The sequence below is a fragment of the Penicillium nucicola genome, assembly GCF_028828085.1.
Source record: "Penicillium nucicola strain IBT 29836 chromosome Unknown utg000006l, whole genome shotgun sequence".
Taxonomy (NCBI): Eukaryota; Fungi; Ascomycota; class Eurotiomycetes; order Eurotiales; family Aspergillaceae; genus Penicillium; species Penicillium nucicola.
Window position 1 is genome coordinate 702,915 of NW_026643130.1, and position 13,587 is coordinate 716,501.

A 13,587-nucleotide genomic window follows, 5' to 3' on the forward strand; every position below is an offset into this window, starting at 1 on the left:
CGGAATCTTAGTATTATCGATTATTTGAAAGAATTGGGATGAGGAATATCGAACGCGTTCGGCCTTTTCCCCTCTAGTGGCGGTACGATTCGAAGAATGGAAAATTGGACCCCAATGCGTCGGTACTATGTCAAGGTATATTGCACTATATTACAACAAAGCGACTTGACGGGTTGTGTTAATAGTTGTAATAAAATCTTGACTTTCATTTTTCCTAATCACCCATTTTTACTTCCTTAGTGTCTCTCGAAATGCCAAATTTCATGCCCTCCGAGCCCATCGCAGTTGTTGGTAGCGGATGTCGCTTTCCAGGTGGAGCGAATGGAGCTTCAAAGCTCTGGGAGTTACTTGTCGAACCCAAAGATCTACTACAGGAAGTTCCCAAAGAGCGCTTTGATAGCGAGAACTTCTATCACCCCAACGGATCACATCATGGGAGCAGCAGTACTCAAAGCTCCTACTTCTTGTCCGAAGATATTACCAAGTTTGATGCTCGGTTCTTTGGTATCAAGGCCATCGAAGCAGATGCCATGGATCCGCAGCAACGCCTCCTCCTCGAAACTGTGTATGAGTCCATGGAACATGCAGGCATCTCCATCAGCCAGCTGCGCGGTTCTAACACGGCTGTCTATGTTGGACTGATGTGCGGTGACTACGAAACGCTACTTTTGCGTGACCTGGATCAAATTCCGCAATATCACGCTACAGGCATTGCCCGCAGTCTGATCTCCAACCGGATCTCGTACTTTTTCGACTGGCACGGACCATCTATGACCATCGACACGGCCTGCTCGTCAAGTCTTGTTGCTGTTCATCAGGCGGTGCAGGTATTGCGAAGCGGTTCTTCTCGCGTGGCCGTTGCGGCAGGTTCAAACTTGATTTTGGGCCCGGAGAATTATATCAGCGAGAGCAACCTGAACATGCTATCACCCGATGGACGATCCCGGATGTGGGATGCAAAAGCCAATGGATACGCGCGTGGAGAAGGTATCGCATCTGTTGTATTGAAGACGCTCAGCGCGGCGTTGGAGGATGGCGACGAGATCGAATGCATCATTCGCGAAACGGGCGTCAACCAGGATGGCCAGACCAATGGTATCACTCTGCCCAGTGCCATGGCGCAGGTCGACCTGATTCGCAATACCTATGAAAGGGCTGGGCTGGATCCTTTGGACCCCGCTGGCCGCTGTCAATTCTTCGAAGCTCATGGCACTGGAACTCCGGCTGGTGATCCCCTTGAGGCTCGGGCGATCAGTACCGCTTTCTTCCCAAAGGCACAACCGGGAGATATCCAACAAGAACTTCTTGTCGGATCCATCAAAACAGTAATCGGTCACACCGAAGGCACAGCGGGACTTGCTGGGTTGTTGAAGGCGTCCTTAGCTGTCCAGCACGGCATTGTTCCTGCGAATTTGCTCTTTGATGAACTCAGCGCCACTGTGGCACCGTTCTATAGTAATCTGCGCATTCCATCCCAGGGAACTCCTTGGCCTACCCTGGCAAAGAATGTTCCTCGCCGAGCTAGTGTCAACAGTTTCGGTTTTGGCGGTACTAATGCCCATGCAATCATCGAAAATTATGTACCGGCCCATTCACTCCAGAAAACTGACCCCGGCTCCGTTGTTATTCCATTTGTTTTCTCTGGCAGTTCCGAAGCTTCCGTCATGACTCTTTTGGATTCGTACGCATCGTTTCTTCAGGATAATCCAACCCTCAACCCGCAAGACTTGTCCTGGTCTCTCCACGCACGAAGAACGAAGCTTCCATTCAAGACTGCGATTTCAGCCAGAGATACCGACAGTCTGCAAAGGGGGCTCCAAGAAAAAATCAAGGCTAGTCGTGTAAACTCGGAAGCGACAGTCAGCGTTCGCACTGCCGGCTTATCCTCTGATGGACGGCGTATTTTGGGAGTATTCACAGGCCAGGGCGCCCAATGGTCCGGCATGGGAAAACATCTCATTGAACTGTCAAGCTTCTGCCGAGACTTCATTTCCACACTCGAGCAAAGTCTGAATGATCTTCCTGAATTTGAACGGCCTAGTTGGTCGCTGGTTGGCGAAATGTTGGCCCCTGACGAAACTAGCCGAGTCCGCGAGGCATTTATCTCACAACCATTGTGCACAGCAGTGCAGTTACTCTTGGTGGAACTGCTTCGCAGCGCTGGCATTCGGTTCACTGCTGTTGTCGGACACTCATCTGGTGAGATCACCGCAGCCTATGCTGCAGGATTCATCTCAGCCACAGACGCCATTCGAATTGCCTATTTCCGTGGACTTCATGCATCCAATGCACAAGGCGCGAACGGAGAAAGAGGTGCCATGCTTGCTGTCGGTACTTCGATGGAAGATGCTCAGGAGCTCTGTGACCTCCCAGACTTCCAAGGCCGGATCAAGGTCGCGGCTTGCAACTCTTCCTCTAGTGTCACACTCTCTGGTGACGAAGAGACGGTGAACCAGGTGCAAGCAGTGCTAGAAGACGAGCAGAAATTTGTCCGACGGTTGGTAGTGGACAAGGCTTATCACTCGCACCATATGGAGTCTTGTTCGGCAGCGTATCTTGAATCTATTGAGCGCTGCAAGATCACTGTTCACGATCAGGTGGATGGGTCTTGTTGTTCATGGTATTCCAGTGTGTATTCCGGTCAAAGGATGCAGCCCAGCGCTGAGCTGGGAACCCGTTACTGGGTTGAGAATATGGTGCGACCCGTTCTATTTTCGCAAGCCATCGAATCCGCCATCTCAGCCACAGAAAGATTCGACATCGCAGTGGAGGTTGGACCTCATCCTGCTCTGAAGGGACCTGCATCTCAGACCCTTGTAGAGTCTGGGCTGCAAGTTCCCTACACCGGGACACTGCGCCGTGGACAAAACGACATCGAGGCCATGGCAGATGCTCTTGGTCAATTGTGGATCTCTGTCCCCGAGGTTTTAGAACTACAATCTTACGAAATCCGCTTACGAGGCGAGTTTACCCACCGGCTCGTCAAAGGGCTGCCAAGTTACCCTTGGATGCATGATCGCTCTTACTGGCATGAGTCCCGGATCTCCAGGGCGCTCCGAACACGGAAGCGGGCCGAACACGAACTACTTGGCCGCCAGAGTGTTCATGGAACCACCCGCCAACTCCAATGGCGCAATATACTGCGAGCCGTGGACATTCCGTGGATCAGTGAACATCGCCTTCAGGGTCAATCTGTCTTCCCTGCGGCTGGATACATTGTCCTTGCAATTGAGGCGGCTCGAACCATCACCGAGGGGAATCCCATCCAGTTGATCGAAGTGCAAGATTTCATAATTCGGCAAGCGTTGACCTTTGCCACTGATACCACCGAAGTCGAGACTGTGTTCTCCTTGGTCGATGTTCAACGAAATGAACATCAAATCGATGCCTCATGGGAATATCACGCCGCCTGGGGTAATGATCGCGAGGACTTGGTGCTGTTGGCTCAAGGCAGAGTCACTGCGACCCTGGGAGAGAGTCAAGGTGCAATCCTTCCGCAAAAGCCAGGTGATGTTCCCAATCTTAACTCTCTCGATTCGGACCGTTTCTATTCCACTATGGCAGATATTGGATATGGATACTCTGGACCTTTCCGAGCTCTCTCCTCACTGCGACGCTGTTTAGGAGCTGCTCGTGGACATGTAGCAAACGCCCAGACCGGGGAGTTCAAGGGCCCGTACTTGGTTCATCCTGCCTCCCTTGACGCTGCATTCCAATCTATCATCTTGTCTTTCTGTCTCCCCGATGATGGCCGTCTTTGGTCCCTTCATGTGCCCCTCCGCATGAAAAGATTGCGCATTGATCCGCTTCTGTTCACTACCCAATCGCCGAATAATCCACAAATGGAGTTCGCATCGGGTCTCACCGATAATGAGGATTCCACAATCATCGGTGATGTTGATCTCTCATTTCCTGGAACTGAAGATGTTGCACTCCAGGTCGAAGGACTGCAGTGTGTGCCATTTTCCCCCGTCACCCCAGCAGACGATACTCCGATGTTTACTACCGTCGAGTGGGTAGAGGCGGATCCTAATGCAGAAATTGTTACTTTTGATGGACAGCCTAGGGAGAAGGAACTGGAAATCGCGACGATTTCGGAGCGGCTGTCGCTCTACTATATCCGCCTCTGGAATGAAGAAATCCCCGTCAGTCACCCCGCTCGAACGGAGGGTCCATATAAGGGCATGTTCAATTTTGGAAACACTGTTTTGTCTCGTGTCCGTGCAGGAGAGCATCCTTACGCAAAGAAGGAGTGGCTGGATGACACACCGGAGGTCATCTCCAAATTCAGTGCAAAATATCCGGACAGTCTGGATCTACAGATGATTCATGCTACCGGGCAAAACTTTGCCGCAGCGATTCGCGGTGAAACCACAATCCTCAATCACTTGAAGAAGGACAATTTATTGGATCGATATTATGAGGAGGGGCTTGCCTTTCCGACTTATACCAAGTACCTCGCTCGAGTCGTATCTCAAGTAGCTCATGCGTATCCACACTTGAACATCCTTGAAATTGGTGAGCCGTTTCTTCCATTCTAATGATCCCAATGACGACGGAAACCGACTTACTCTCCTAGGTGCCGGTACTGGCGGTGCAACCAAGGGCATCCTAAAGCAGATTGCTGGCAAGTTCGATTCATATACCTTCACCGACATTTCCTCTGGATTCTTCGATACAGCTAAAGAACGATTCACTGGTCATGCGGATAAAATGGTGTTCAAGGTTCTGGATATTGAAAATGACCCAATTCAGCAGGGATATAAGGCACAAACCTATGACTTGGTTATTGCGTCCTTTGTCCTGCATGCGACAGTCAATCTCGAAAAGACAATGAACAATGCTCGTCGTCTGTTGAAGCCGGGTGGATATCTGCTGCTTCTTGAAATGACCAACAACGACCCCATCCGTACGGGTGCCATTTTTGGTACTCTTCCTGGTTGGTGGCTTGGGATGGACGACGGCCGTGTTCTGTCTCCTTGCATTACAGCCGCTGAATGGGATTCGCTGCTGTGGCAAACTGGATTTGCTGGAATTGACACTTTAACTCCCGATCTTGATCCTCTCCCATTCCCTTGTTCATTGATTGCCGCCCAGGCCGTCGACGATCGGGTGAGCTTCCTTCGTCAACCACTGGCCACGCCAGCCGCCCTGCTCCCAGCTGGTTTCCCAATCCCAGAGCTTGTTATCCTCGGTGGTCAATCGACCAAGGCATCTCGTCTTGTAGGCGAGCTTCGGATGCTACTACGTCACTACTGTGACAAAGTGACATGGGTCAAGGATGTCTCGAAAATCGACAATAACTCTATCTCGCCTTCTAGCGTCGTCCTTTCTCTGGCCGACTTTGACAGCCCTGTATTTAAATCACTCACACCAGAAGCCTTCGAAGGCCTAAAGACGCTGTTCGGCGAGGCTGGCAGGGTGCTATGGATTACCCACAATTCACGACTTGAGCCGTGGACGAATATGCTTGTTGGGTTTGGACGGACCCAGCTCTGCGAGAATCCGCGGCTGACGCTGCAGTTGATTGATTTCCCCACTCTGAACGAATGCAGTAGTCAACTTCTTGTCGAGAATCTTCTTCGCTTTGCTGTCACCAGTCTTTGGTCTGAGACGGAAAGCAACACTGATGTCTTCTGGCCCTTGGAACCTGAATTGGTCTTTGAGAGTGGAAAGAAACTAGTACCACGCATGCTTTTGGATCAGAGCCGCAATGACCGGTACAATGCATCCAGAAGAAGGATACACAATATCGTTGACTTGCGCAAACAGTCAGTTTTCATTGGGAAATCAGGAATTGACTCGTCGAACGTTCTTCGAGAAGCACATCTGCCCACTGTCCAGGGTGCAACAGAGGGAATAACAGTCAACGTTACGCATTCAACATTACGTCCCTTCAGGATTAACTACACGGCGTACTACATTGTACTGGGCAGCGTTTCTGGCACTTCTCGCTCGGTTGTGGGATTGGCAACAGTCAATGGCTCCACCTCAAGAGTTGACGAGGGTCTTTATCTACCTTGCGATGTCCCTACAGGAAAGGAAAGCACTCTGCTCTCAGCTTTGGAAAGCCACCTGATCGCTACAAGTATCTTGTCAAGCCAAGAGCCAGGGGAAAACCTTGTAGTGCATGAACCAACCCCGATGCTAGCAGCAGTGCTCTCTCGCTACGCAGCCGCTGGCGGAAAGTCGGTGATTTGCACATCAAGGACTCGCCAGGAAGACCCAACCATCCGGTTCATTCACGCTCTCTTGTCTACTCGCGAAATCATGGAGCGCCTTCCAAAGGGCCGTTCGCTTTTAATCGACTTGACAGAAACATCATCAGTATTCCCTTCCATTCCACAGAATTACCGACACGAGGACCTACGCTCGATTCTCCAGAAGGGCATTCTTTTGCCAAACCCAATACTAAGACAGGTGGCCAACATATCCGACATACTGTCTGCTGCCATAAAGGAATTTAAAGACGGAGCATACACTACAGAGGGACTGGAGGTCATTTCCCCTGCTGATGTGCCATCGCGCAATCCCAACCACCTTGCAGCGGTTATTGACTGGACTTGCACAAATATTGTCCCAGTGAATGTTGATCCTATAGATACCCTCATACAGTTTGATACCGACAAGACCTATTGGCTTTGTGGTCTTTCTGGATCTCTCGGTGTCTCTCTGTGCCAGTGGATGATTCGCCACGGCGCAAAGTATATTGTCCTGTCGAGCAGACGGCCCCAGATCAGCGATAATTGGCTTCAGAGTACGAAGGAACTGGGAGCAACAGTCAAAGTGATTCCCTGGTGAGTCGCACCTGTCGCACCCTCATTCCACCAACTGTAATCCACTGTGACCAATGCCACAACTGACGATCGATTAGTGATGTTACGAGCCGGATCGACGTTGAAGGAGTTTACAATACTATCAAGAACAGCCTCCCTCCAATTGCTGGCGTCACTCAGGGAGCCATGGTTTTGGAAGATACCACAACGAGTGAGATGTCCTTTGAAGTATTCATGAAGGTCGTTCGACCAAAAGTGGAGGGCGCGATTAACCTCCAGGCTGTGCTCTCAAACGTGAATCTCGATTTCTTTGTCTTCTTCTCTTCGACGACTGGAGTCATTGGGAACTTTGGTCAATCCAACTATACCGCCGCAAACGAATTCCTGGCTAGTCTGGCCGCTCAGCGCCAAGCAGCCGGTCTGGCCGCCTCCGTTATTAATATTGGCCCAGTTCTGGGCGTAGGCTACGTTGCCCGGGAGGCAAGTCAAGCCGTACAGGATGATCTTCGTCGCAGTGGCTTCATGTTTGTGTCGGAGAGAGATGTCCATCAACAATTTGCGGAGGGCGTTTTGTCTGGCCGCGCGGACTCGGGACAATGCATCGAGATTACCACAGGCCTTCGGCCGGTCAATGGAGAAGTGACTCATAAGCCTACTTGGTTTGATAATCCCAAGTTCGGTCACCTGGTGATCCGAGAGTCCTCATCAACCCTGGCCACGGATGGTGCCAAGTCCGAATTGTCTGTCAAGGGACGCCTGGCAAAAGCTAGCGGAACTGAAGAGGCGCGTTCCATTATTCTGGGTACGTACTGAGAAATCACTGCTTAAAAATATTGCCACTGACGGCTTGCAGAGAGCTTGGTCCAGAAACTCGAGACGTTGCTACAGCTGGAAGTGACCGAGTCTGGGGGGGTTGAAGCAGTTGCTTCACTGCGGACCGATGAAATCGGTGTTGATTCTCTCGTTGCAGTCGAAATTCGCTCATGGCTGCTAAAGAACCTCCAAGTCAATGTTCCAGTTTTACAGATTCTCAGTGGAATCGCCATTGGAGATATCGTGAACCATACACTTCAAGAGCTCCCCGTGGAGTTGATCCCTAACATGATGAACTCCTCCTCAACAGAAAGTACGCCCGGCGAGACTTCTGATGGACAAAGTGATTCCACGCCAGACTCCACTCCCGCGCCTGAGACTGCGTCTGAACGTGCCGAATCCTCGTCCGGTGCTTCCGCTACAACATCTCCCGAGCCAGAACCGGCAGCAACAATGATCAGGAAGCCTAAAATTGTACGCGAAGAGCCTCTTTCCTTTTCTCAATCCATGTTTTGGTTCGTCAAAAATTATATCCATGATCCCACCACTTTGAACCACACCGGTGTCTTTCATCTGAGCGGCGACTTACGAGTTCATGATGTAGAACGGGCAGTCGCGATCGTTACCCAGCGCCACGAATCTTTGAGGTCCTGCTTTTACACAAATTCGAGCCAGGATATCGTCCAGGGAATTATGGAGACCTCGGTCATTGGGCTGGAGAAGAAGAGCATTAATCAGGTTTCCGACCTGTGGGAGGAGGTTGAACGCGTGAAGGCCCACATCTATCGACTTGAGGACGGCGAAACCCTACGTGTCCTGTTACTTTTCAATCCCTTCACCAGGGAGAAATACTTGATAATTGGATGTCATCATATCAGTTTTGATGGTGTCAGCCAGCAAGTTTTCATGTGTGATTTAGAGAAAGCATACAATGGTCAAAATTTGGGACCAGAGCCTCTTCAATTCCCAAACTATGCAAAGAGTCAACTGCAGGACCAAAGTTCCAACAAATGGTCAGCCCAGCTCGCGTTCTGGAAGCAGATATTCCCGGAGATCCCCCCGGCTCTGCCATTACTTCCCCTGACCGAGATCACAACGAGACCGCCGATAGAAAATTACGACGTCCATGCGGTCTCGGTACGTCTCGACCTCTCCTTCTGTAAAACGATGCAATCCGTGTGCCGCAAATATAGTTCGACACCATTCCATTTCTACATGGCTACATTCACGGCTCTTCTCCATCGCTACGCGGGATTGGACACAATTTGTATTGGAATTGCAGATGCAAACAGAAATGATCCTGGCGCAATGGAGAGCATCGGCCCATTCCTCAATTTGCTTCCATTGATTTTCCACCCCAGTGCTCAGCAGAAATTCTATGAGCTATTAAGAGACACACGCAGCAAAGCATACCTGGCATTAGCGAACGGAGCTGTGCCATTCGAGATCGTGCTTCAAGAACTTGGTGTTCTGAGAGATGTAACTTACAGCCCACTATTCCAAGCCTTCGTTGACTATCGCCAGGGGGCTCGTGAAAAACAGGCCTTCGGCAATTGTCAGATGGACTTGTTGCGCTTTGAACCCGGAAAAGCTGCATATGACATAAGCTTGGATATAATTGACAATCCCGGTGGTGACTGCCTTCTAACTTTCTACATCCGAAAGAATCTGTACAGCCGTCACGCGGCTGAGGTCTTGACCAACAGCTACGTCGAGATTCTTACGGCCTTTGCCAGCCAACCAGATGCGACTTTGAGCCAGCCCAAGCTCTTCAAAAAGGTGGACATTGAAAGAGCCATTGAAATTGGAACTGGTGAGCAGTCTTAACTCCCCCCTAAACAATTGTTTCGTCTGTATTCTAAATATCCTGACTCCAGGCCCGATTATCCCTACTAATTGGAGTTCGACCCTGCCCCATCGTGTATGGGAGATTGTTGGGGAATATCCGGAGGATCTTTCCATGAAGGATGGCGGAGGCACAGTTCTCACATATGGCGACATGGGACAACGCGTGATATCGATCGTTGCTGTACTTCTGGGTGCGGGAATTGGTAAAGGACAGCTGGTCTCTGTATATCACGAGCCCACTGTTGATGCTGTGTGCTGCTTACTCGCTGTGCTACATGTCGGAGCGATTTATGTTCCCCTCGATCGCAGCATCCACACGTCTCGACTGGCTGCCATGGTCTCCAACCTCGATCTGAAAGCGATTGTGGTAGACGAGGAATCCATCACGGATATCTCCAGTTTCAATACACATGATGTACTGGTTATCGACACATCGCAGATTACTTCAACCAACAATACCTGGTTTCCAATTGCTGCATCTCCCGATTGCGTGGCGGCGATTCTTCATACGAGTGGTTCCACAGGAGTCCCCAAAGGGATCATGCTTACGCATCAAAATCTTGTGAACGAAGTCGAGTGCTCATCACAGGTGTATGGATTTGAACGAGAAACTGTGTTACTACAGAGCTCACTGGGCTTTGACATGTCGTTGACACAAGTTTTCACCGCCGTTGCCTACGGGGGTACTTTGGTTATAGCACCACGCCGGTACCGAGGTGACGCAGTCGGTTTAACCCAGCTCGTCATCGATGAGGATATTTCTTTCACTGGTGCCACACCCTCTGAATATTTGAGCTGGCTCAGCCACGGAGACATCTCTTGCTTGCGAGCTTCCAAGTGGAAGATCGCCCTCGCGGGCGGAGAACAAATTACGGAATCTCTGTTGAAGCGCTTTGGTGCCCTGAATCGACCAGACCTACGATTATTTAATGCCTATGGGCCAACGGAAATCACTTGTTCCTCCAACAAGATGCACGTATCGTATTCACCACGCGATATCATGGATCTGAGTGGAAATCGAATTGCGGCTGGTCAACCTAAGCCGAACTCTGCAGTCTACATTCTTGACGATGATCTTCAGCCGCTTCCCTTGGGGATGTCAGGGCAGATTGCAGTCAGCGGAGCTGGTGTCTCAGCTGGATACATCAACGACGACAACTTGACAAGGGAAAAGTTTGTAGTCGATTCAATCAATTCAGACGGCAACTCCTCAAGTCGCATGTATCTCACTGGTGATGTCGGAAGATGGCGAGAGGACGGAACTCTGGTTGTTGAAGGCCGAATTGCTGGGGATACCCAAATCAAACTACGTGGTCTGCGGATTGATCTCCAAGATGTCGAACGAGCAATTCTGGATGTCTCAAGCGGGGTTTTGACAAATGCGGCCGTTTCTTTGCGCAGAGCCAATGACTCCGAGGTGGACTTCCTGGTTGCCTATGTCGTGTTCTCAAATGCATTCGCAGACGAGAAACGTCACGAATACTTGAGTAAGGTTCCATCAATGCTTCCACTGCCCCAATATATGTGGCCCGCAGCGGTCATTGCCATGGACAAGCTACCCATGAATTCGTCGATGAAGATGGACAGGAGACATCTCAGTACTCTCCCCTTGTCCGCTAGTCACTGCCCTCAGCGACCAACGAGCCAGGTGGAGCTTACTGCAACAGAGCAGAAGCTGCAGCAGACCTGGAAAAAGGTGATACCGAGAGATATTGCTCCACAGAGTATCTCCAGTGACACAGATTTCTTCCTCGTTGGAGGCTCTTCCCTATTGCTATTGCATCTGCAGGCAAGAATTCGGGATGATTTCGGGACTACTTTGCCTTTGATTCAACTGTTCCAAGCTAGCACATTGCGCCTCATGGCTGCAAAAATGGAATTCAATCCCTCTCCCAAAGTACCGGAGCACATCGACTGGGAGCATGAATCTGACCCAAATCCAGATATCCAGGTTGAAGCCTCTTCTGCGGCTTGTTCAGTGACATATCCAGCTAGAGTAGTGGTGCTAACCGGCGCCACTGGCTATGTTGGAACCGGCTTGCTGCAGGCCTTGCAAAATGACATTAGCATTACCACCATCTATTGCATCGCTGTCAGAGGCGGCAAAGACCGAGATCTGCCCAGGGGCTCGAGCAAGGTCGTCATTTTCAATGGAGATCTCACCCAGCCTAAGTTGGGACTCTCCGAAGCGGATGCTGATAAGATTTTTAACACAGCAGACGCGATCATACACAATGGGGCCGATGTTTCTCATCTCAAGTCCTACCGCAGTCTCAAAGCTGCGAATTTTGAGGCTACTTCAAAGCTCATCCAATTGGCCTTGAGCCGCCACATACCCTTCCACTTCGTCTCCACTGCAGGCGTGACCTTTTTTTCCCAGCGAGCCGTCTTCGGAGAGGAGTCCGTGTCATCTTACCTGCCGCCTGCAGATGGGCTGGACGGGTACACTTCTTCCAAATGGGCGAGTGAACGATATCTTGAGAAGATTCATGATCGGTTCGGGCTCCCCATTACCATTTATCGGCCAAGCAGCATCTCTCATGAGGATGCCACGGAAACTCTCGAGCTGATGCCGAACCTTCTCCGCCTCTCCCGAATGTTGCAGGCAGTGCCGGTCTCACCTCAACTCCGCGGTAGCTTGAACATCGTTGCACTAGACACAGTCGTTGACGGGATCATGAATGAACTTCACTTGTCCCCATCTGCTTCGAAACCGCAACTGAAGTATACAAATCTAATTGGGGGTTCTGATATTCCGTTCTCGGAATTAAAGGAATACATTGAGAGGGAGACTGGAGTTGAGGCCCAGGTTCTCCCCCTGCCGAATGGGCTAAGAGAGCAGAGAATTTGGGTCTTCCAGCTGTGGTCGGAGCGTTTTTTACAAATCTTGAGAATAGCGACCCTGTCGTTTTCCCTCGGCTTACACATGGGCTCTGACTTATGCATGTATCTAATTGAGGAATCAATCTCGGGAGGAATATTTGGTATGAGGGGGTTTGGTCGACGTGTTTAGTTAAAAACACCACTGTCAAATTGAAGACCATCTCCCCAGCCACCCCATCCAGTATGATCTTTTTTTTACATTCCAAAAATCCAATCATTATCTCTCTGCTCTTAGCTAGATTGCGGTTGCTGCTTTGCTTCGGGGCTTTTCCCGTGTTGGTATCCCCAGCCCCAATGGCGGCGATGCTTCGAATGTTCAACATCATGAATACGATACTATCAGTGTAATTCGGACTAGAGAAGGCGAGCTCGTACTAGCTGATGCAACAACAGGATCCTTGGCGTGGGAGTCACGCTGAGCAGACTCGGGCTTTTGATTCATAGGCTCTTGCACGGGAGGCTTTGCTGCGTTGGGAGACGTCGGTGCATCGATTGAGCCGGCCGAGACTTGACGCTGGCGATTATGGAACGCGTCGGATGCTCTGCGGAGGATGTCTGACACGGTAGAATTCAAATTTTGACAAATAATTTGATTTGAATGGTTCGTGAATATTTCGTGATCATTCACTCCTCGTATTCCTATGGTATTGATAGAGAACGGGTAGGCGTATCATGTAAGGGAGAACGGGCTCTGGACTGTGGTTGGCACATTTATCGAATCTACCCGGCGATATACCAGCCCTCTTAGGCATTCCCTAGTGCTTAGACTTCGCCACGACCTAATGAAACCCGGACCTAACCTAACCTAACCTAGCTTTAGGTTTGTTTTTAGGTTATACTATGTAACCTAATAAAACCCCTATAGTGGTGGACCCAGTGACAGTAGTACATTAGTGGCCTGCTATGTCGCAAGTGCCTCAGGAGATATGCAGCAGACCATAGATGACGGTGGGCACCCTCAACTTTTTCAGGGTGATGTTGAAGGAGGTATGAGTTATAAACTAGAGAAGGTCCTTTGCGCCCCAAGCATCTTCGACAGCAAGTTTGCAGAAAGAAGCATTGTCTCCTGCGCATGCGAAACAAGCGATTGCTGCGATGCAAACGATCCGAATTCCTGTTCGGATCTTGACGGTGATGATGATGATTCTACTGCTCTTAGCAAAAGAGTTTTAGATAAGAGAGCCTCGCGAACGTTCGATGTCGATTTATCAGACGGTGGAGCGCATGCTACGATCACTTCTTGGACGGTATTAATCTTCAAGTCCCA

At 50.3% G+C, this 13,587-nt stretch overlaps 1 protein-coding gene across 1 annotated transcript; it reads left to right on the forward strand.

The window, feature by feature from the left end:
- Window positions 1–251: 251 nt before the first annotated feature.
- N7511_006273 (polyketide synthase/peptide synthetase) lies at window positions 252–12,450 on the forward strand (the record flags this gene model as incomplete). The annotated part of the gene is made up of 5 exons (XM_057128650.1): window positions 252–4,518; window positions 4,580–6,797; window positions 6,875–7,578; window positions 7,630–9,402; window positions 9,467–12,450. 5 exons carry the CDS (start codon window positions 252–254, stop codon window positions 12,448–12,450), a joined length of 11,946 nt encoding a protein of 3,981 aa, XP_056983206.1.
- Window positions 12,451–13,587: the final 1,137 nt, after the last annotated feature.